We start from the raw sequence: 21,743 nt of genomic DNA on the forward strand, positions 1-21,743 counted from the left end.
GGGCACAAACCGCACGGCAGGCGGGTGCTGACAGCGTGTTGGATAATTCATTAAAGGAGGAGGATGTGAGCATCTCTGCCCAAGGAGGCAGGCAGCAAACAGCCCGACACATGATACTTGGTGTCAGTGGGCCTTATCTTCAGCCCTGTTAACTCTTCATGGAAGGAGGAGCTGCCGGGAGGTGGCACAGAGCTGGGGATGAAGCTAAAGCAGGAGGGGGGTGTGTGTGTGTGTGAAATAAAAACACTTCCGAATCTGTAGGGTGGTGGCAAGGAAACCCAGCATCTCTGGCAGGCTGGGATGGTTTGGAGGTGAGTGGAGGATCCCTGGGAAGACTAATTTTCTTGCTGGGGAATTGGCTTTACTGTGGACCCACCACATCTGGTGGCTTGCATGGTATTTTGCTATAGAGAAGGGTGCTGGCCTGAGCGGGTGGGTAAGGAGCTGCTTGAAAGGTAACCTGGGCAGATGGTGCCCACCTGAGGCTCTCAGCCTGGGTCTGTATTTGCGTGTGTACTGTGCTTGGTTCGGGTTTTTCTAGTGCTGTCAAAAATAGTGGTATTGAAGCTGATCCTTCTCTGTACATTCATCTCCTCTATTCTATGGTGTTAAACCAAAGAAACAGCTGCAATTAACTTTGGAGCCTGATGAAAAAATGAAGCTCTGAGCCCCTGGCAAAGATAAGTAATAATTTTACAAAGTTTTGGGTTTGTTTTTCTTAAAAAGAAAAATTGCTTTCTAACTGTTCCTTGCCAAGCTTTGTTTGTTACAAACTGGTACAAACTTTGTTAAAGAAACTGATCTGTTGCTCCTGACCTGATTTTGGCCATTCTTTGGGAGCTGCACATCTCATGACTTTGTGTTGTGATCCACAGCAGCTCCTTGTAGTTTCAACATTGATAGACAAATCCCTGTGGGAAAGAAAAAGCTCTCATTGTAGCCAGGGAGAGATTCTTCTGATGGAGCATGCATCTCAGTAGGCAAGAAAGAAATCTCCTGACTCCTAAGTGATGAGAAAAGGAAAAGAATCCTTTAAAAAGAGCAGCTTCTTGCTGGGGTAATGTGCCCTGGTGAGTCAGGGGGGGTATCTCTTACTGATAGTGATGGCAGGTATGCACAAAACTTCTAGTAATCTCCCAGAAACAGGGCTGGGGACAGAGCAGTGAGTGGCCCTGTAGGGATAAAGTACCTGCCCTCAGCAACAGCAAAATACTGAGAGAATCTGAGTCCAAAGTAGCCCAGAAAAAGAGTCTGGGATTTTTGTCTGACAGTGAAAAGTGTCATTTACCAATTAACATGTGAGTGAGAGAATTAGGTTAAGGAAACCTGATCAGGTGGCTGGCCACTGTGCTCTCAGGCTTATTCTTTCATGCTTGTTAGCTTGAAGAGAAGGCAAAAGTTTTTCATCCATCTTGTCCTGAGTGCTTGTTCAGGAGGACAAACCTAGCTGAGGTTGTTTATACCCTGTCTTCTAGAACAATAACAGACTAACTTTGTCAGCCACCGTGGTGACCAAACTGGACTGGAAAAAATTAGTATCAGCTGGTTTGGGGAGAAAAACAAGGGGCAACAGTTCACACTGTGATAGGGTCGGAGTTCTGTCCTGCCTTTGGTCAATCTCAATTCAAAGTTTTTGGTTTAAATGCTCTGTTTGCCCTGGTCCAGGGTATGTGTAGAGCAAGGTGGGTTTCAGGATGTTTTTTTAAAATTAATTCTGTGTGTGTGTCTTGAAAGTGAAGCTGCTCATATATTCTCTTTTAGTAATTTATAAATATCCACCTGTTTTACCCTGGGAAAAAATCCAAGTGATTTCTTACTCAGACTGTCAGAAACTACTTGAAATAACTGACAGCTGAAAGAAAACAGTTGAGAAAGAAAGGAGGCTTCATATGCCATAAGCCACAGGCAGCTGGAGGCAGTGGATATAAAAGGCAGAAAAGTAATTACTCGCATGTGAAGTTAGTGCAGGTATGATGAATTTATTTTTAAACTATGATGGGTTTAAATTGTGTGCTCTCAGCATATCTTTGTCTCTGGAGTGCTGTGGTGATGTTACTGCTGAATATGAACCTCAGAGCTCAGATCACTCAGTGAGACACAGATGGGTGTAAAGAACAGGCTGTACTAAAAATGAGCCTGACGTTAGGATTCCTGGAGAAGAGCTGACTCTTCTGAGATTCCCTGAACCATAGAGAGTATCGTGCACTTGGGTCCTTTGCACTTCATTTTAGTGAAACCCTGCTTCTAAAGCCACCAAACCTCAGTGTCCAAAGTGTTCTTTGCTTCTGCCAGTGCTATGCAGGCTGGTCCCAAAAGCCTTCCTCCAGAGCCAGGGTTTGCCAAGACTTAGCAGCAACACCTCCTGTTGGGCCTATTTACAATTTGCAAACTTTCTGCTTAAAAAAATAAAAATAGAACAAAATATGATGCGGCCCTGTATAAAGAGACCATCACTGTCCCTGAAATGCTTGTTCAACAACTTACACACAGCTGCACAATCTTCTTGAGCAGTGGAGCAGCAAACTGTAAAATCCCCAATGTTGTGAAGGGCAGCGTGAGAACAGTGAGTGCTGGGCTTGTGTGCACAGCCCTGGGCCCAGGAGCTGCTGTGTCTCCAGCTTGTGGCTGCTCAGCCACTTTCTCTCCCCAAGCTTGCAAAGCCCAGGGTGTGTGTGCTAGGAAGGGTTTAACTGTTTCTCCAAATCACTGTTGGGTTGGTTTTGTCATCCTGGTGGCCTCGCCGCTCCTTGCTCAGGGCTCTCACTGGCACGGGGAGATACTTGCTGCCCAGGTCTGGAAGCTGATCCTGATCTGCTCATGGGAGGCATGAGGAGTAATGAAGCAATCTTGTGCAAACTATTACTGTAGGGTTAATCTTTTTTCCCTAAAAGTCAGGCCAAATGCAGCCTTTTCTGGAGAATATTTTTGCAGTTGCAAAACCGTATGAAGCAGTTGCAGGCAGCCTTAGGAACCAACAGATTGCCTGGTATCTTCCACTGTTAGCTTCACACTCTGTGCTTGCAGCAGCTTGATGGAGTGTCCCAGATTGTAACTGCATCTCTGGGGTGAGGTCTGTCTCAAACCACTGCTCCATAAGCGAGGGCTGCCTGGAAACCTGAGTCTCCCTCTCTGGAATGAGTCTTGGATGTTCTGACTGTATAAAGAATTTGGGTGCAAACTCACATGGTATGAAATTCCCACCTTTGGGAAGGTGCTAATGACAGCTTGTGTGACAGCCTTTTGTCATTATCTGTGCAAGGTTGGTTTGGCTCTGGGTTATGGGGAAGAACTTAGGGTCCCTGTCTGCCCTCTCCTAAATCTGCTTCATGCAACTTTGAGCTGCAGAAGGAAGAAGTGGAAGATAACACTGATGCAAACATGGAAGGGGCTCTGATAGCCCGGGACAGAGTTGGGGTGCAGGACTTTGTGCTTCTGGACTCCTACACCAGTGAGAATGCTTTCATGAACAACCTGCGCAAGAGGTACCAGGAGAACCTCATCTATGTAAGTGTGGGTCATGGGGGCTTCTGTAGCCTATAGCAGGTGAAGTGTCTCTGAGTGTGGCATGTGTATATATATGAATGTTGTCCATCTGAATGGGATGCAAACTAAACCTGCAGGGGCAGGAGGCCCAACCAATACAGAGAAAACTCTCCCGGCTTTGGTTTCACTCTGCTCTGAGACAAGAACCTTGTTAGATGTTAATAGTACTCAGCAGAGAGATCACCCAGCAGTGACCACTTCAGCTAATGAAAATAATGGCCCGGGGCTGCTCTGAGCTGCTTTCCAAGATCCCAACAGCCTGCAGCAGAGAGCATTTCACTGTCCTGTTCCCTTCTGCCTTGGGAGGCAAGGCAGTGCTGAGCCTGTGCCTGACTCATAGGAGAGGTGCTGAGCACTTCATGGTGCAGAGTAAGATAAGTTCACAGTCCTGTTGTTCTGGCACAATGTCCTGATGCCCTTGGTCCCTCTGGGAGCTGTGAGGGTTTCCCACCCATGTGCCTTCTTTCCTCCCTGCAGACATACATTGGAACTCTTCTTGTGTCTGTCAACCCTTACAAGGAGCTGGATATCTACACCCTGACACAGATGCGCCTTTATCGAGGGGTAAACTTTTTTGAACTGCCACCACATCTGTAAGTAGAACCCTTGGGATTTCAGTTCCTATCAAAACCTCAGGTTTTCTCTGTACTGCTGTGTATCAGCAACAAGGATGTGTGTCCACAGCCACTAGGTCTGGTGAATGCTGGTATTCACGCCTGCCTGTAGGTAAGGATGTGTTTTTCTGGATGACTGTGAGAATACAAGGGGAACAAAAGGACTGTAGAAGTGATATAGGGGAAGAGTTACCTGGAAGATAATTGTCCAGACTGGTGCTCAGTGTGACCTCCTTACTACACATGGCCTAGTCAGACCACTGCCTGACTATCTGTGTACAAGTCAACACTGGGAAGTGTTGGGTCATTTGCTGAATAGGTTTGTTTTGTGGGTTTTTTGTTTTGTGTTGTTGTTCTTTTCTTTTCCTTCCTTAAGTGTTATACTGGGGAAGGCTCCACTACTGGTTATCTTCATATCTGTCTCTACCAGCAGAAGTCAAGATTTGCCCTTTACTGGCAGCAAAACTGGCTCCTCTGCATTGGAAAGGGAGTCCCTGCTGTGTATGAACTGTGTTCCCCAGGAATACATGCAGGCTGTACAGATCCTACAGTGATGGGGGGGAAACACCAGGCCCTGCCCATCCCTCAGATACAGACTGAGTTTCTACTGTGAGACCTTGAGTCAGACCCAGGTTTTGGGCTGTGCTTTCTCATTGTGTACAATGCTGGTCATGTTAGATGAGGAGTTGGCAGCTCTGAAAAGCCTTTGATTCTCTGCCTCCAGTTGCCGTTACTAACAGATCCTTCTCCTCTGAACGTTTCTTGTGGTCCTGCTCAGATATGCCATAGCTGACAATGCCTACAGGGTGATGTGCAGTGAGTACAACAACCACTTCATCCTCATCTCGGGGGAGAGTGGGGCTGGGAAGACAGAAGCCTCCAAGAAGATCTTGCAGTACTACGCAGTCACCTGCCCAACCACGGAGCAGCTGCAGATCGTCCGCGACCGGCTGCTGCTTTCCAACCCTGTGCTGGAGGTAAAACTGAACAAAGGCACAAAAGGCAGAAGAGCTGATGTTTATAGCCACAACTCCACCAGGCTTTGATGCAAGTCTGCACACCTGCACCCAGGAATGGCCTCCTGGTTTACATGGTTTTGTGCCTGCATACATAACATAAATAATGTATGTTATAATTGGGCCCCTTGGCAGCACAGCCTCAGAGAGTGGCTGGGATTTAATATCACTTGATCTTCAGAAATTTGCACTTGGGTTTTATACTGGAGGAGAGCTGAAGCCTGGGAGTACAAGAGAACTGTACAGCATATAGCAGTTCCTCCTGGTTGCAGTTATAGGTCAAACAAGAAAGGGGGATAATATTTCTAGTTGAATTCCACATTAAAGGTGAGGAAACGCATTGTTAGTTTAGAATCACAGAATCATTTAGGTTACAAAAGACCTTTAAAATCAAGTCCAGCTGCAGACCTCTAACACTGCCAAGTTTGTATTTCTTTAATCTCACTAAATTCAGTAGCAGGGCTCAGCTGATGCAGCAATTTCTGGAGCTTTGCCCTACCAAGGGTGTCAGGTTCTCAGTGAGATGAGAAGTGACTTAATCTGTCTGTTCTTCCACAGGCTTTTGGAAATGCAAAAACTCTGCGTAATGACAACTCCAGCAGATTTGGGAAATACATGGATATCCAATTTGATTTTAAGGTGAGAACAAACTTAATGAACCATTATTAAACTGAGCTGTGTCAGTGAACTTCTTGGACACTTACCAGGCAGCACAGGATTTATGAAGACTCACAGTGCAGACTTTTGACCCTGTTTTTACAGGCTTTGCATTTTGTGAGTAAAGTGACTAGTTATATACCCTGAAGCTTCCTGTGTTACTGGCAATGCTGGGAAAAGTTACTATAAATGGTTGTAAAGTACAAGTTGCACTAGGAAGAAAGCAAACTCTTTAGGTAGAGCTTGCACTGGTGTTGGATGCTTGGTCTCAAACACAAGATGGCAGGTGAGTAACAGCAGAAACCTGTCCTGACATTGCTCCTTGTTCCTGGGTGTGGAGGAGCAGCCCTCACAGTGATGTTATGTGTATTATTGGTGTTGATCTGACTGCTTTTTTCTGCCAGGGAGCTCCAGTGGGAGGGCACATCCTCAGTTACCTCATTGAGAAATCCCGAGTTGTCCATCAAAACCACGGAGAAAGGAATTTCCATATTTTCTACCAGTTATTAGAGGGTGGAGAAAAGGATCTTCTTTGCTGGCTGGGGCTGGAGCGCAACCCCCAGAAGTATGGGTATCTCATCCAGGTGGGTGAGAGCTGGGCCCTCTCCCTGTGTCCTGCATCTACCTCCAGGGGTTGCCAAGGCAGCTTCTCACATGCCAAGTGCATGGCTGAGCTGCTGCCAGACCCACTGTCACATTACAGGGACACTGGCAGGCAGGCTGGTTGCACAAATATCTGCTGTGGGGTTGTGGGACACTGTTCTACCCTGGGTGTTTTTGTAGCAGGAACTGTCCCACTGTGGTGGCCTAAGGATGCATGTGGTAAGTGGCTCATAAGGGGTAATATCTCATATTTAACCAGGTGATATTGTGGGCACAGAAACAAGCTTTTGGGCAGCATGACCCAGTGACAGCAAGGCCATCAGGAGTTTTAAAAAGTTACTTTCACCAGGTCTCATTAAATTGGGTATCCCCCATGTTCTTGTGTGTGGGGAACAGCTTGCTGCTGCTGGGAGAGCTTTAACAGTATGAAGGGAGTTTCTTGAGATATATGTACCTCCTCTGAAGTGCCACCCATAGGTATGGTTATGCAGGGCACAGCTCACTTTGTGGCAGTGCTCTCAGCCTCCTTTCTTCTTTGGTAGTGAAGAACACTTTGGCAGAAGATATCATCATCATAAAAATGGAAGATGGCTTGTAAAGCTCTTCCCAAGATTTAGCCCTTTGATGGTAATCTGTACCTCAGCCCAGAGCTTTCAGCTGACTGAAGCTACAAGACCTGATCTTATGAGCCACTTTCAGGATCAGCAGGAGTGAAATAAATGTGCCAGCTAGTTCCAGACTGCATCTGTACAGGCTGAGGGAAGTGGAAATGAAAGCAGTATGCCCAGTAGTATGCTCTGTTGCTGAAAGTAAAATTGCTTTGCCAATTAATTGTACTAATTAGTCTTTTTCTTACTCCACAGGGTCGATGTGCCAAAGTGTTTTCTATTAATGACAAGAACGACTGGAAAATTGTTCGCAAAGCTTTTTCTATCATTGACTTCACTGAAAAGGATACAGAGGTATGAATGTTGGATACCATGTCTCATGGCAGGGCACTTGGATCTAGATGATCTTGAAGGTCCCTTCCAACCCAAACCATTCTAGGATTCTGTGATAACAGGGACTGAGCCTATCAAGGGGAACTTAAGGAAAGATGGCAGTGCTACCCTTGCTTGAAACTCATGGAAGCAGTCCTGTTTGGAGGAGGTGTTAAGAATGGAATTGGACATATCTGGGGGGGAATGGGTGAAGAGCTCTATCCCTTGGCACAGTGTGATGGACACTGGTGGCAGCGCATCTCTGGGGTTTGTCTGACTTGCCTCTTTCAGCCCTGCTAATATTCTGTTTATTACTGTGTGTAGGAAAGACCAGTGCCACCCAGTTTGCTCTGGGTGCCCGTTTTCTAACGGGGTATCTCTTGTTCTTAGCATCTCTTTGGAATTGTTGCCAGTGTGCTACACCTGGGGAACATCCAGTTTGAAGAAGACAGCAACGGCCACGCCATCATCCGCGACGGCACGCAGATCAAGTGGATCTCTAAGGTATCTCTTCTGAGATAGTGCCACTATTACATGTGAAGAAAGCCTTAACCTGGTTGTGCTTTTCTCTTAAGGACAAAAACATCCATTCCCAAAAGTAGAAGGATTGCTACAGAAATACTCAGCTCTTGTTATAAACCATCTTGAATGGCAGGGCCTGCCTTCTCTGTAGTTCATCTCTCTGAAGCTCCCTCAGTTTTGTTTCTCAAAGATGAGTTTAGCTGGGAAAGGACTGGGGGGTTATGCCCCACTGATCACACCAAACTGCTTTTTTAAACAGTCCCCTGCTGGCCATGCTCTGAGTGCAGGTGTTTCTTCCTCTGCAGCTGCTGGGTGTGCACTTGTCCATCCTGCAGGAAGCCCTCACCAATCGGAAGATCGAAGCCAGGTCTGAAGAGGTATGGAGCAGTCCTGTGGAACCCAGGCAGCTGGGAGCTGTCCCACCTAGTGGTGGTGACAGATGAGGTGCTCTATTCTTAGCAGTGTGGCAGTAAAAACAGATCACGGAATCCCAGACTGGTTTGGGTTGGAGGGACCTTAAAGATCATTCATTCCCAACTGCCCTGCCATGGGATGCCTCCCACTAGACCAGGTTGCTCCAAGCTGCATCCAACCTGCCCTTGAACACTTCCAGGGATGTGATAACTTTGATTGTCTCTCTCCTCCTCCATATCACCTTCCTATTCTAGCCTGAGATGTTAAACTAGAATATATTCTCAATATTGGAATTTTACTGCTGAACAAGGCAGTAACTACAAAAAAAAGGTAGGAAAAGGGGCTTGGAGGGAGCCCAAGTTTGGGCCAAACATTTCCCTTTTGCTCAGCCCAGGAGTGCTTCCTGGGAAACTGGCTGCATAAACAGAGGAAAGCACTGGTTAAAATGGCTCTTTGAGCATTTTGTACCAAGTTTCCTAAAAGGAAGACAGAATACTTTCCCCACTTGTCTAAATCTGTCCTCTCCACAATGTAGTGTCCCCATCCTGCTGGCTTGTGGCTACACCAGACTGGAGGCAAATCAAGCACTCAGGGCTGGGCTGTAAGGCAACAGGGCTGGTTCTCCAAGCCACATGAGTGCACTGTCTTTGCAGAAGTTTGCTCTGATCATCTCTGGCATGTCTGTATTTTCAGGTCCTAAGCCCACTGAACGTGGACCTGGCTTTCTACGCGCGGGATGCGGTAGCCAAGGCCATTTATGGGCGAATGTTCACTTGGCTGGTCAACAAAATCAACAGCTCTCTGGCCAACCAGGTTGGTTTCTTGTCTGGTGTCCTCTTAGACAGGCTGAGCAGAGTTTCTCTGGTGAGGCCCTGCAGGATGCTTCACCAAATATCTTAGATGCTTGATAATTGATGTAGGGGCACCCCACAGCACTGGGCTGGAGAGCTGTTCAGTTGGGTGGGGAAGGTGCAATGCTAAAGGGTTTGAGTAATTCATTACCTGCCTTTAAGTAGCTACTCTGTTGACACATGACACAAAGCTCTCAAAGAAAAAGGTTTAAACCTAGGAGAAAAAACAATATGAAATGTGCAGGGAAGAAGCATCAGCTGAAGCAGCAATGACAGAGCAGTGGTGTCTTTACAGGATTCCACACGGAAAACAGTGATTGGCCTGCTGGATATCTATGGTTTTGAAGTGCTGGACACAAACAGGTAACAGCTGCTCCTGAGGCTTGGGATGGTCTATCCTCATGCTGGTGGGGGCATGTCCTGAAGTCCTACTTGGCTTGTTGTGTGCACTCATATCCCAGCAAGGCAAGCTACAGCTGACTGCCAAACCTGACTGTGGTGGGTCAGCTGAACCCCTGGTGAAAGCTCCAGCTTGGACTTCCAGTGCAGCAGTGTGGGAGGGGTGTGGGGGTTTGGTCTGTAGAGAAGTGAGCTGGCTGGCAGGAAAAGGGTAGGTGATGGTGGGAGAATTAAAACTGTCCCTGAAATACGTAAAAAACTAATGCTTATTTAACCACTTTGAAGCTTTGAGCAGTTCTGCATTAATTACTGCAATGAGAAGCTCCAGCAGCTGCTGATTGAGATGACCTTGAAAGCAGAGCAGGAGGAATATGAACTGGAAGGAATAGAGGTAACTCCTTATATCTCCACTCCCTTTTGTCTCTGAACTGCTATCACAGGGGGTGCTGTTGATCATCAGTGAAGAAGGCTCCCTGCTTTTTTCTTTCTCCAGCTTGCATTGCTCACATGGCTCGAGTATAAGACAGCCATAGGTCTCATTCTGTAACCCTTCTGCAGTGTAATTTAGCCTAGGCTTAGCTTACATGATTTAAGAAAGGAGCAGGACCTTCCCCAAAACTCAGAAGGTCAGCAAGGATATTGTCCCTGTAGAAATGAGGAGCTCCAACAGTGTAGACACTGGAAGATGGAGGCTGTTAATGTAGGGAATAAGATGATGGTCTGGGCTGCTGAAAGCAGGAAGATTGGTGTGGGATAATAGATCCCTGGGCTGTCACTCCCTCCCCAGCAGCTCAGTTGGTCTTAACTTACCACTCTGATCTTTAGTGGAATTGGAGCCTGGCTTCTAAGAACTTAAAAATGGCAAAGAAAAAAATCTTCCTCTAAAATTGTTCTTTTTTTTTTTTTCCCTCTTCAAGTGGGAACCAATTCCATACTTTAACAACAAGATCATCTGTGACTTGGTTGAGCAGAAGCATAAAGGAATAATCTCCATTCTGGTAGGAACAGAGTTTGTGCTACTTAAATTAAAATGCCTCCCTGTGCCTTCTGTGTGGTCCATAATCATAATGTTTCCCCTAATTATGTGATACAGTTGCATTATTCAGAGTGTAAACAAACAGAGCTTGTAAGTAAAGACCCAGAAGACTAAGGCAGAGGATCTGTTTGCTTGAGAGCTGTGGGTTTTAAAGGGAATGTGCTGCTTGCACAGCAACTCTGGGTGCTCAGGAGGCAGACCCAGGCCTTTCCCTCCACTGTTCACCTGGAGGCACTGAGGCACAGCAGGAAGGCTCCTGCAGTGCCCCCCCTGCCTGTAGGATGGGACCCAAGATTTGTCCAGACTTGAGAGTCCTGCAGGTCCTCCTGGTTTTGGTGCCTAACAATGTCATCTTTCTCACTGGTTTTGTCTAAATGAGCTACAAATAATAAAGGATGAGGTGGAGACTTGCCAAAATTGGAAGACAGAGGTAGACATTTTATTTAACATGATTTATCTTGACAATTCTATTTAAAACAGATGAATGAAGCTCTGAATTTAACTAGGAAATTGCTTGTGTAAACTAGAACTCATCTCAAATTGTAACCAAGCTCTGTGGTTTTGTTGTTGTAACAAAAGTTGTACTAAAGAGAGTAGTCTGTTCAGAACCACGTTTGATTGGGTGCCTGCTGTTCCAGGATGAGGAATGCTTAAGACCTGGTGAAGCCACTGATTTGAGCTTCTTGGAAAAGCTGGAAGAGAAAGTAGGAGATCATCCCCACTTCGTGACGTACGCACTTATGCTCCGTGTCCTGCTGCAGAGGAAGCTCTTCCCATCTCTTCCCTGTAGCAGAGTATTGGGGAGGGAACAGTTTTTGCTTAGAGCCAAAGAAATTCAAGCAGCTTCTCCACTGTCTAATGTTGCTGTGTGCTGTGCTGGTGGAATGTGACCTGGGGTGCTGGGGATGTGGGGGGGGGGGATTCCTGTCTCTTTACTGGTGTGACGCTGATCTTTGAAGCATCCCATGGCCCAGTTAGGGACTAAAGGTTAGGTAGCTTTGGCCCATGAAAACTAGATGTCTTTGGCCATAGATGGTTTTGTCCCCCACTGACTCCAGGGAATGCTGAAGGCACTGCAAAGAGGAGCCTGATGCCCCAAGCTGTGAGGGGTACATAAATATTAAAGCTCATCTTGAGATGTGTGAGCTTTGAGTAGGAAGAGGAAAGAAACATGCTCAGAGCTCCCAGATGAGTGGTGTTTGGGTTAATACTCAGTTTGTAGTATTTTTTGATTCGATTTTGGTGGCAGATGAATGTGCTGGCTCTGGGCTGCTCTGGCAGCTCCCAGCAGGAGCCCACCCAGAGGCTTTGACAAGCTCCCAGCCACGCTGCTGAATTGTCACCATTTCTACATCTCTGAAGTTCGTCGCAGCCAAGTGGAAAATTTGTAGCCAACTTCCTTGTCACCACCACGTGCCTTAATGCTGTTCTGCCTGATTAAAAGCTTTAAATAGAAGTGCTAGAGCTGCTTAAATGGGATCTGTACTCAGTGATACTCCTGGAAGGGAATTTTGATGTACTAATGTGCTGTTGTGACACACAACTCTGCTGTTAGTGACTGCTTACAAAGCTGAAACTTAAACTGTTAAATTGCCCTTTTTTTTCTTTTTCTTTTTTTTTTTCTTCCCTCTAGGAACCTTTTTTTCTAAAATTTTTCTTCTATACTTCAAAACTTTGATTCCCTCTCTATGTTTGAGTTCTTGTTCTAGGGCAAAATATATTAAAAAATTCATCCCCAGGGTTTTAATATTGAAACTGGGGAAACTGGTGACCTTCTTCTCATGTAGGCAAAGAGAATGTATTTAAATGAATGTTCTGGGGAGAAATCTTCACACCCCTGGGGAGGGTGAGCATTGCCAAATGACACAATGGGCAGGTCACAGGGATTCTGAGGAGTGTTTGGCAGCTGGTTTCCATCCTGCAGCCCTGAATTTTGCTGTGAGCTGTTCAGAATGACCAGGGAGTTGGTGATTTGATTATGGGCCGTAACTGTAACAGTCAGGACAGACGTGAAATAGACTCCCAGCTCTCCTACAGCTGCTTTTGGTGTGGGTGACTTTCTGCAAGCTGAGGAAAGCTGTTTGCTTCTCTTTCTCCTGGTGTTTCTTGCCTTCTCCCGCAGCCGCAAGCTGGCAGACCAGAGGACACGAAAATCCATTGACTGGGTGGATTTCCGCCTGCTCCACTACGCGGGAGAAGTCACTTACTGTGCTGTTGGTGAGTGGGAGCAGAGTGCCAGCCTGGAACTTACCTTGGGTTTTAAGCCAACATGGTAGATGATAACTTGACATGAAGATGAAACATAAAATCTCTGTCCTCTGAAGTTACTGTTGCTGGGAAGTTTTAAACATGAATGCAGTGAGAACGTTGAGGATATAAATGTCTGGACTCTGCTGAGGAGTGTAGCCTCCAAAAGGATTAAATCTTCCCTTTTTTTTTTTTCCTTTAGGATTTTTGGAGAAGAATAATGACCTACTGTACAGAAACCTGAAAGAGGTAAGAACATAAAAAGGGTGCTCTAAAGTTACCTCGTTTGAAGCAGAAATAAGAGTATTTAGTCTCTGTAGCAAACAAGAACCTGAATTCCTCCCTAGCAGTGCTCAGGTGCCTGCATGCACCTCCTCCCAGCTGCTCCAGCCTCCCAGCAGAGCAGCACAGCTGCTGAAGGTGGCAGCTTTTCACTGCTCCCCTTCCAGGTGCTGTGCAACTCCAAAAACAGCATCATCAGAGACTGCTTCTTACTGCCAGAGCTTGACAACAGGAGGAGACCAGAGACTGTGAGTTTCATCTTGAGTCTTAACATAAACACAACTCGCCAAGTCTTGATTGAACCCTGATCCACTCCTTAGTCCTGGACTCAGAGTTTGTTAGCTGGTGTCACATCCCTGCAAGCTCCCTGCTAGCTGAGCAGTGACATTGCTGAGCCAGCAGCTGGCAAAGTGACATGCCTTAATGTTGTTACCACTGCATCCTTCTGAAAGGAGCCCTGTGCCCTCATCCAAGTGCAGTTAGTTTCTGAAGGGCTGCCTTGCATGTCCAGCTGCAGAGCTCAGATGTTCCAGCTGAGCACTCTGTGCTGGTGACTGATGGTTGGTTGACTCTGTCTCAGAACATCTCTGGGGCTGATGCCTGTGTCAGCCTCACACTGACAGCTTTGAGGTGGCAGCAGGGAATGGGGCGGTTTCAGTCACTGCAGTGATGGGCTCCACAGCTAATAATGTTCTTTCAATGTCATTTTAGGTTGCAACCCAGTTCAAAAACAGCCTGACGAGCCTGATAGAAATCCTGATGTCCAAGGAGCCCTCCTATGTCCGCTGTATTAAACCAAATGAGAACAAGGAGCCTGGTAAGACACTGGGCTGATGGCAGAGTTGAGAAACTGGAGAAGAGAAAGCTCTTGTGGGACTTCACAGTGGTCTTCCAGTACCTGAAGGGGGACAGGAAAGCTGGGGAGGGACTTTTTTCAAGGGCTTTTGATCAAAACTGGAGGAGGGGTGATTTAAGTTAGACATCAGGAAGAAATTCCTCAGTGTGAGGGTGGTGAGACGCTGGAACAGACTGCCCAGGAAAGTTTTGGAAGCCCCATCCCTGGCAGTGTTGAAGGGCAGGCTGAATGGGGCTTGGAGCAACCTGGGCTGGTGGGAGGTGTCCCTGCCCATGCAGGGGGTGGGACTGGATGATCCTTAAGGTCCCTTCCAACCCAAACCTTTCTGTGAAGTGAAGGAGACATTAGCTGGTAACTAGATACAGCACGAAAATATATCTTTATATCTGTAGATAGATTATATAGTTATCTATTTATTTAGATAAAATAAGTGTTTATATGTAGATAGATTATATATTACATAGATATATTTCTTCATTAAGCTAAATGGCAAAACCATCACCTGGGGTAACTGTGGATTTGACTCACTTATTATTTGTCCCAACACACGGACAAGTGAGGGAGCTCCCACAGACAGTGTTCACCAGTGCAGGTGTGTTCTTCCTGCAGGGAAGTTTGATGACTACCTGATCCGGCACCAGGTGAAGTACCTGGGGCTGATGGAGCACCTGCGGGTGCGACGCGCCGGCTTCGCCTACCGGCGCAAGTACGAGCTCTTCCTGCAGCGGTGAGTGAGCTGCGTGCCCAGCCAAACCTGCCCTCAGCAAGGCTGGTTAAATGTCCCAGCCATGGGAGATGTGGAGGTGCTTGGCAGACAGGTGTGCTTTAATCAGCTTTGGCATCTTCTGCCTTGAATTCAAGCAGTAGGCATTGGGGGTTGAGGAGTTTCAGGAAGGGGTTCCTCAAGCCTCAATCGTGTGTTGATGTCTTGCTGATCTTTCAGGTACAAGTGCCTGTGTCCAGCTACCTGGCCACACTGGCATGGGCCAGCAGCTGAGGGTGTGGAGAGACTCATCAAGCACATTGGTTACAAGCCTGAAGAATACAAATTAGGAAGGTAAATGTCCTTTCTCTGGCTGTGATCCCAGCAGCACGGTGCCTGCTATGTTTGACCCTTTGTCCTGTCTTGTCACTGCAAGCCACCATGTGGCCCTTCCTGGTGAGCTGCAAGATGTAGTGGTGTGAATAGATCCCTTAGCTTGGCTGTTGCCTGACCATGTGAACTGGGCTGACCTGCCTGGGTCTGCATGCCTGATGGCTTCCAATTAGTGACTTCTTTAAAACAGGCCAAAGTAATCTCACCCCAGAGGAATACAGTGCATAGGAGCAAGGAGACAAAAAGTCCAGATGCATAAATTTCCCCTTTATTTTTGTCTTGCCATTTCCAGCTTGAATCCAGCTGAATTTCTTCCATCTCCAAGTCAGGGGAGAGGGGATGCCTTCTTTAGCTTCAAGTTCCCCTGCGTGCTTGGGCAGCTCTAGGCAACTTGTCTGTCCTAAGCTTGGGTTCTTTTCCCAGCTGCCTTTTGCAGCCATTCCTGAACCACAACCTTGTCCTCCCTGCTGGATACCAGGCATGGGAACCTGGCACCTTGTGCAGTTTTCCTTCCTCCCCTCTCCCTGCCACCCTTTGTATCCTTCAGGATGTGCCAGCTAGTCAAAAGGAGGGAGGTCATGGAAGGAGATGTTACTTGTCAGCATTGCACCAGCTGGGGGACTGAGCCTGGTTAGGGCAGCTGAAATCATGGCTCACTGTGAGTAACCTGTTTGTGGTCTCTTTTGCAGAACCAAAATATTCATTCGGTTCCCAAGGACCCTGTTTGCCACTGAGGATGCCTTTGAGTTCAGGAAGCACCTGCTGAGTATGGTTCCAGTCTCCTCTATCTGTATGTAGACTAAGCCCCAGAGCCTGGGGGAGCTGTGCTCCTGGGCTCCATCCAGTTCATGCAGCAGCTGGTGAGAGCTGAGACCCCTGGTCCAAGGGAAGCTTAGTAATCTTTCTCCAGGGTGGGGAGAAATCCCTGGTTATATTATTTGAGTTCAGAGCTCCTCAGGTCTGCTGGTGACTGCTGGTCCATGCCTGGGTGCACTAAGCATCCTTCTCCTGGGGCTGTGGCCATCATCCTGCTGTCACCTGTTTGTACCTGCTGGATAAATGCAGGGGCTGCCTAAGGGCACAGTTACCCACAGAGCTACTTCTGGTTCTGCTGGTGTTTTGGCACCTTTGCTCCTTGGTGATGGTGCAGACCCTCCTGTGCCTTGGCAGGTGGGGTCTGGTTGCTGGGGGCACAGCCAGTGAGCACTCTGCTCCTGGAGATACAAGCAATGTCACTGCTCTTTTTTTTTTTTCTTTTTTTTCTTTTTTTTTTTTTTGCCAGTTTCAAGACTACAGGCCAAATACAAAGGATTCCTTGGGAAGAGAGCGTATTTGAAGAAGAGGGAAGCAGGTAGGGCTCTGGAATTGAGGATTCCCTTCTTAGGGCTGAGCTTTCCAGTGGCTGCTGCTGCAGCTTCGGGGGGTCAGGCATCCGCGCCGCAGCAGGACAGCCCTGGCAGCGTCCCCGCAGCGCTGTGGGTGTCGGGGTGAGATGCAGGTGCCAGTCGTACGAAGAGCGGTCACGGAGGTCCCTTTGGTCCCGTTTAGCTCCTCCCGGCACCTGGGGTCACGCAAGCACCAGCCGCGGAGCAGCGCGGTGCAGCGGCAGCACCCTCTGCTGTGCGTGTGGGGATGTCCCGGGGGACAGAGGGATCCCGCCTCAGCCGCCGGGAAACAAACCCCCTCACCCAGGGCCAGGCTGCCCAGCAATGCCCAGGAGCCTGGGGCAGGAGCTGCAGGTTCTGTGCAGCCCAGCTCTGCTCCCTGGGGAGCTCTGCACCCCAGGTACTGCCGGATCAGTTGTTACAGAAAAGAAAATGCTCTAAACTCCTTACTCTAAGGATCAGCTGATGGGAAGAGCTGCAAAAGAGCCCGTTGTGACCCCTGCTGTGTGAACGTAACCAGTGGTTTGGCTCAGGGTCCCTGATACCAACCCCAGGGCCTGATTGATTCTTGCAGCAATCAAGCTGGAGTCCTGTTGGCGGGGAGCGCTGGCACGGAGGGCAGCCAAGAGGAGGACGTGGGCGGTTCAGAAAATCAGGAAGTAACTATCCCTGTGTGGTGTCATGGGGAGGGTTGTGGGTGGTGGGTGACAGCCTGGTGATGGTCTCTGAACAATGAGTCCAGAGACTGACAGCTGAGTGAATGAAAACTATCTCCTTCACATCCATTTCTAAGCTGTAATCAGCAGGGCATTAGCAAGGTTCAGATTTCAGTTGCTGGGATGCAGGTGACAGTACCTGAGTTAATGCTGTTGATCTGTGAGCCTGTCATGTGCCTTCTGTGACCTGCCTTTCATCTCCACCAGTCTCTGAAGGTAACATGAGTTCTGTTTGGGATGTTCTGTAGATTCATAAATGGCTTCATCAACCGGAAGAAACCCCTTTGCCCTGAGAACATGGAGTTTGTGAGGCTGGTACAGTACAAATACTTGATGAAGCTCAGAGACCACATTCCAAAAAACGTCTTGGACAAGAGCTGGCTCCAACCTCCTTCCATCCTGGAAGAGGTGAGGGTTGCTGCAGGCTTGGGGAGCAGGGAAGGTGGCTTCTGTCCTGAGCATGCTTCATGTAGGAAAAGAGTGGTGGTCTCCTGATGGCTTGTCCTGTGTCAGGCCTGATGGCAGAGCCTCTGGGAGACCCTGGGGTCTTATTTGGGGAGAATGGGAGTGGGAGGAATGGTGCTGGTGTTTATATTTCCACAGGAAAGGGGTGAGCTCTGTGCTTCTGTTCTAAACAATAAAAAGGAAGATGCACTGATGGAAGAGTGAGCTCGTAACCCCATTAAAGACAAAAATAACCCCCCAGTGCTTTAAGCCTGCAGCACAGACAGACCTTTCATCTTGTTTGAGCTTTGGCAGGACAGGTTGCCTCGGTGCATGGATTGGACAAGCTCTAGCTGTCTCCAGCAGAACCCTCATTCAGGAGAGCTGCTGGTGTTTGTTATAGCCCCTCTGATCCTGCCCAGAGCAGGTTGCTAGGTGAGGTGGCCCTGGGAAATCAGAAAGTTCAGGGGGAAGGTGAAGAGCCAGGCTGATGGCACACCACCTGGGGCTGACAGGTGGGGTTTGCTGCCTTTAGCACCTCTGGTGATGACCCAGGCACTCGGTGCCCTTTGTCCTTCAGCTCTGCTGGGCATTACTCTGGCAAAGCTCTTTGGTTGGTGGGTCTCTGGACTGGGGCAGCTCAAATGAGTTGTGACTAGATGTTAAAACCAACTTGTCCAGGGCAAGGCACTGTCAAGACTGCAGCAGGAGTAGTTTGCACAACTTCACTACTTTTTTTCCTTACTGTAGACATCAGAGATGCTACAGAAAATCTGCATTAGGAACCTAGTAAGGAAATACTGCCGAGGAGTCACTGCTGAGAGGAAAGTGCAGGTAACTAATGTGTGGAATGTAAATGTTCAGCCTGTGCTTGTGTGGTACCTGCTGTCTGTGAACTGCCTGAAACAGCCACTGCTCCTTCTGCTGAGCACATGTTCCCCAGCCTGGAGCTGGTGTTTTTCAGTGACACTTGTAATGTCCAGTGTCCTACAGACATGGGGGGCTTAATTTCATGGCAGTAAAACTGCACTTCTTATTTATGGATCTCTCCTAATGATAAATGATCCCCAGGGCTGGTTAGTCCCTGCTACCCCTTTGCTTGCTGTAAAACAACAGCCTCAGGATGTTGACAGAAACACAGCATGAAGTCAGGTGGATGTTGCATGAGTAAAAGGATGATGTGCCGTGCATGTGTTCCAACTGCTGATAGTGCTGATGGAGAAACTCCAAGAGGGTAAAGGCTGTTCCTCCTCAAAACAGTTACAGCAAAAAGTGGTAGCAAGTGCTGTGTTCAGAGGGAAGAAGGAGGGTTACCTGCAGAGCCTAAACCAGCCTTTCCTGGACACCCGGCTAAGTGAGTACACCACAAACCCTGAAGGACTTGGCCATGTGCTCCTTGCTCAGGAAAATTCTGTTTGACAGCACAGGGCCAGTTTCTAAGAGAAATTCCCACAGGACAGAGGCAGCACCACTGGCTGTGTTTGGGCCCTACTATTTGAGCTCCCTTCCTCTGTCATCCCTAGTAACACCACACAGGTTCATTTGCTGGACTTTTGGTCTCAGCCTGAGGGTGCCTGGAATCCCTCTTGGGGTGGCCATAAACCTGAGCCAAAATTCCTGGTGGGCTGGGGTGGATTGGGACTCCCCCTTGCTGTGCTGGGTGGAGCAGGGAGGCTGAGCAGGGATGTTGCTGTGCAGCATCACCAGCTGCAGGGCTCCAGTCCTGAGGACTGGAGCTGCTGGGAAGGTGAGATGTGAATCTTGGGAATCCACATGGTCAATGTTAAGCACATAAAAGGCAGAAGAAAGACCTGTGCACTGGCAGAAGGAGGGATCTGGGAGACTGGGAAAGGTGTGGTGGCAGTGCTGGGAAATGTACACCCTCAGTTTAGAGGGGAGGGCACCAAGGGGACAAGGACTAATGGGGTGAAGACAATTAAAGCAGTTCTTTGGTGTTTTGCTGTGGGAGTGGTGGCCATCTGTCACCTGCACTCAGCTTGTCTTTCTGCTTTGCTCCTCAGAAGAGAATGATATAAACCCCAAAGTACTGCAGCTGATCCAGGGTGAGAAGATCAAGGTAAGGGAAGGGCAGGAGCTGGGCAGCCCTTGCACCAGCTGTGCTGGAGTCCTGGAGCTGGCAGGTCCCACAGGATGGGTGATCCATGGCCCTGGAGGCTGCCTCACAGCCATGCCAACATGGCAGGGCAGTGGAGGGAGCAGTTCTTTATAAATTGGAGACAGGTCTTAAAATGCACCTAGAGAAAAATTCTTTATGGCTCTTTTTAATAAAAAGCTTTAAAAAGCTTCACCAACCCGCTCTGGCTGAAATGGGCAGGAGAGGTGTGTGTGCTGCTCTCCCCGTGGTTAAGGCATAGAGGGCACAGATGAACCATCTCAAAACACGATGGTGCCACCTGAATTGCCAAGGATGACCCAGCTGAGGATCAGCAGAGGTTGGCAGCAGCTGCTGTGAGCTGGGACCTGCAGCTCCCGGGTCGGGGCCGCTCCGGGCGGCGCTGCCTCCCCCTGCGGCCGGGAGAAGCGCTGACCCCTCCTCCTTGCTTTCAGTATGTGACCCCGGTGATAAAATATGACAGAAACGGCTTCAAAGCACGAGAGAGGCTGCTTGTTCTGACCCAGTCCTCGGCCTATGTGGTGGAAATGGCCAAGATCAAGCAGAAAATAGACTATGCCACTCTGAGAGGTAATGGGTGGTCAGTGTGGGGCTGCCCCCTCTGCCTGTGTCTCTGGGGCTGGAGGGGGGAGCTTTGGAAACTTGGGCTTTCAAAGATATTTGAAGCAATTATCTACTTGGGAACAATTTTTCCTGGGGGATAGACAAGGGGTCTGTGTTTCTGTGTGCAGTTCTCAAAGTATAAATTAGGTGTCAGAGGTCATGTTCTTTGAAATACTCCCATGCAGGGGAGTATTGCTGCTGAAATAGAGGGGAGGGGGAAAGAACCCCTTTCCTACCTCCTTTTGTAGGTATTTTTAATTCTGTCATTGTCTGGGCTCCAGTCTGGGGGTAGGATACAGACTTTCTCCCTCCTCCCTTACCAAAACAAAGATAGGATGGAAAGGCATGGAGCAAACAACTAATCCATAGTGTTCCAATAACCACTGTTGGAAATGTGTTATGGACCAGAGCAGGACAGAGAGAGACCAACAGAAAGTGCTTGGGAAGTGGGAAGGTGATGGTGGTGTGGGGGAACTGTCTTTGGCAGTTTTTCCTCTAATTCTTGGCTTTCTTTTTAAGGTATTTCCACCAGTAACCTGAGGGATGGGATTGTGGTCATTCATGTTCCTGAGGACAACAAACAGAAGGTAGGAAGTTGTGAAGTGGCTCCTGTGAGCTTGTGGTTGGAAACAAGCTGACACTTGTGACATTTTCCTATGGAACACTGGGATTACAGCTACTGATGTTTGCTGATCCTGTGACCTTTACATTCCTGCTGTCTGCACTCAAAACTTTCCCTTTCCTTTTTGTAGAGTTGAAGTCACCCTAAATCCTAAATAGCCCCTGGAAAGGTGTTCAACAGACCCAGCTTGTGACCCCTGTGTGCCAGGGTGGGGCTGCCATGGCTGGGGTGATCCAGGGGACATCATGCCCCTTTTTTGTGTGTGTTTCCAGGGAGATGTGATACTTCAGTGTGAGCACATCTTCGAGACAGTCACCAAGCTCTGCATGTTGGCCAATAAGCAGCACCTGGTTAAAGTCGTGCAGGGAAGGTAAGGAAGGGGGTGAGTGGGGGGTGCTGTGCAGGCTGCATTGATGGAACAACCTGCTTCAAAAACTCTCAGGGCCAGACTTCCCAGGCCAGAGCTATGGAGGTGGCCCCAGCAGACAGTGCCCTGAGCTGATGAGGTCCATAGCAGGAGCATGGTTATTTTTGTGGCTTCTGTTCCCAGGCATAGGGACAATGAGAGGGCACATGGGAATGAGAAAAGATATTTAAAACCATTACAAGCTCTTTCCCACACTAACGAAGCTTTCTTCCACATTGGATGTAGTTGCACCTTGTTGGGTGTGCTGCTCTGCTCTGAGACCTGCCTGTGACCTCTCTGCCTAAAACCCAACCTTG

The 21,743-nt window shown here is 48.3% G+C and overlaps 1 protein-coding gene across 4 annotated transcripts in view; it reads left to right on the forward strand.

Annotated features, from left to right (window-relative positions):
- MYO1H (myosin IH) overlaps positions 1-21,743 on the forward strand; it is a 51,980-nt gene that overhangs the window by 27,844 nt on the left and 2,393 nt on the right. For all 4 annotated transcript variants that reach the window (XM_051633913.1, XM_051633914.1, XM_051633915.1 and 1 more), the window contains 29 exons: positions 3,346-3,504; positions 4,021-4,136; positions 4,936-5,134; positions 5,732-5,812; positions 6,235-6,414; positions 7,297-7,395; positions 7,804-7,917; positions 8,241-8,312; positions 9,043-9,162; positions 9,496-9,563; positions 9,885-9,990; positions 10,517-10,597; positions 11,274-11,365; positions 12,758-12,852; positions 13,085-13,131; positions 13,332-13,412; positions 13,876-13,981; positions 14,630-14,747; positions 14,964-15,077; positions 15,806-15,882; positions 16,399-16,467; positions 17,076-17,160; positions 17,466-17,625; positions 18,412-18,495; positions 18,922-19,015; positions 19,683-19,738; positions 20,230-20,365; positions 20,918-20,985; positions 21,293-21,390. In XM_051633913.1, the coding sequence (XP_051489873.1) occupies positions 3,379-3,504; positions 4,021-4,136; positions 4,936-5,134; positions 5,732-5,812; positions 6,235-6,414; positions 7,297-7,395; positions 7,804-7,917; positions 8,241-8,312; positions 9,043-9,162; positions 9,496-9,563; positions 9,885-9,990; positions 10,517-10,597; positions 11,274-11,365; positions 12,758-12,852; positions 13,085-13,131; positions 13,332-13,412; positions 13,876-13,981; positions 14,630-14,747; positions 14,964-15,077; positions 15,806-15,882; positions 16,399-16,467; positions 17,076-17,160; positions 17,466-17,625; positions 18,412-18,495; positions 18,922-19,015; positions 19,683-19,738; positions 20,230-20,365; positions 20,918-20,985; positions 21,293-21,390 (2,942 nt within the window). In that variant the 5' untranslated portion in view covers positions 3,346-3,378. The remainder of the gene's footprint in view (positions 1-3,345; positions 3,505-4,020; positions 4,137-4,935; positions 5,135-5,731; positions 5,813-6,234; positions 6,415-7,296; positions 7,396-7,803; positions 7,918-8,240; positions 8,313-9,042; positions 9,163-9,495; positions 9,564-9,884; positions 9,991-10,516; positions 10,598-11,273; positions 11,366-12,757; positions 12,853-13,084; positions 13,132-13,331; positions 13,413-13,875; positions 13,982-14,629; positions 14,748-14,963; positions 15,078-15,805; positions 15,883-16,398; positions 16,468-17,075; positions 17,161-17,465; positions 17,626-18,411; positions 18,496-18,921; positions 19,016-19,682; positions 19,739-20,229; positions 20,366-20,917; positions 20,986-21,292; positions 21,391-21,743) is intronic.

Source organism: Apus apus, chromosome 16 (genome assembly GCF_020740795.1).
Source record: "Apus apus isolate bApuApu2 chromosome 16, bApuApu2.pri.cur, whole genome shotgun sequence".
Taxonomy (NCBI): domain Eukaryota; kingdom Metazoa; phylum Chordata; class Aves; order Apodiformes; family Apodidae; genus Apus; species Apus apus.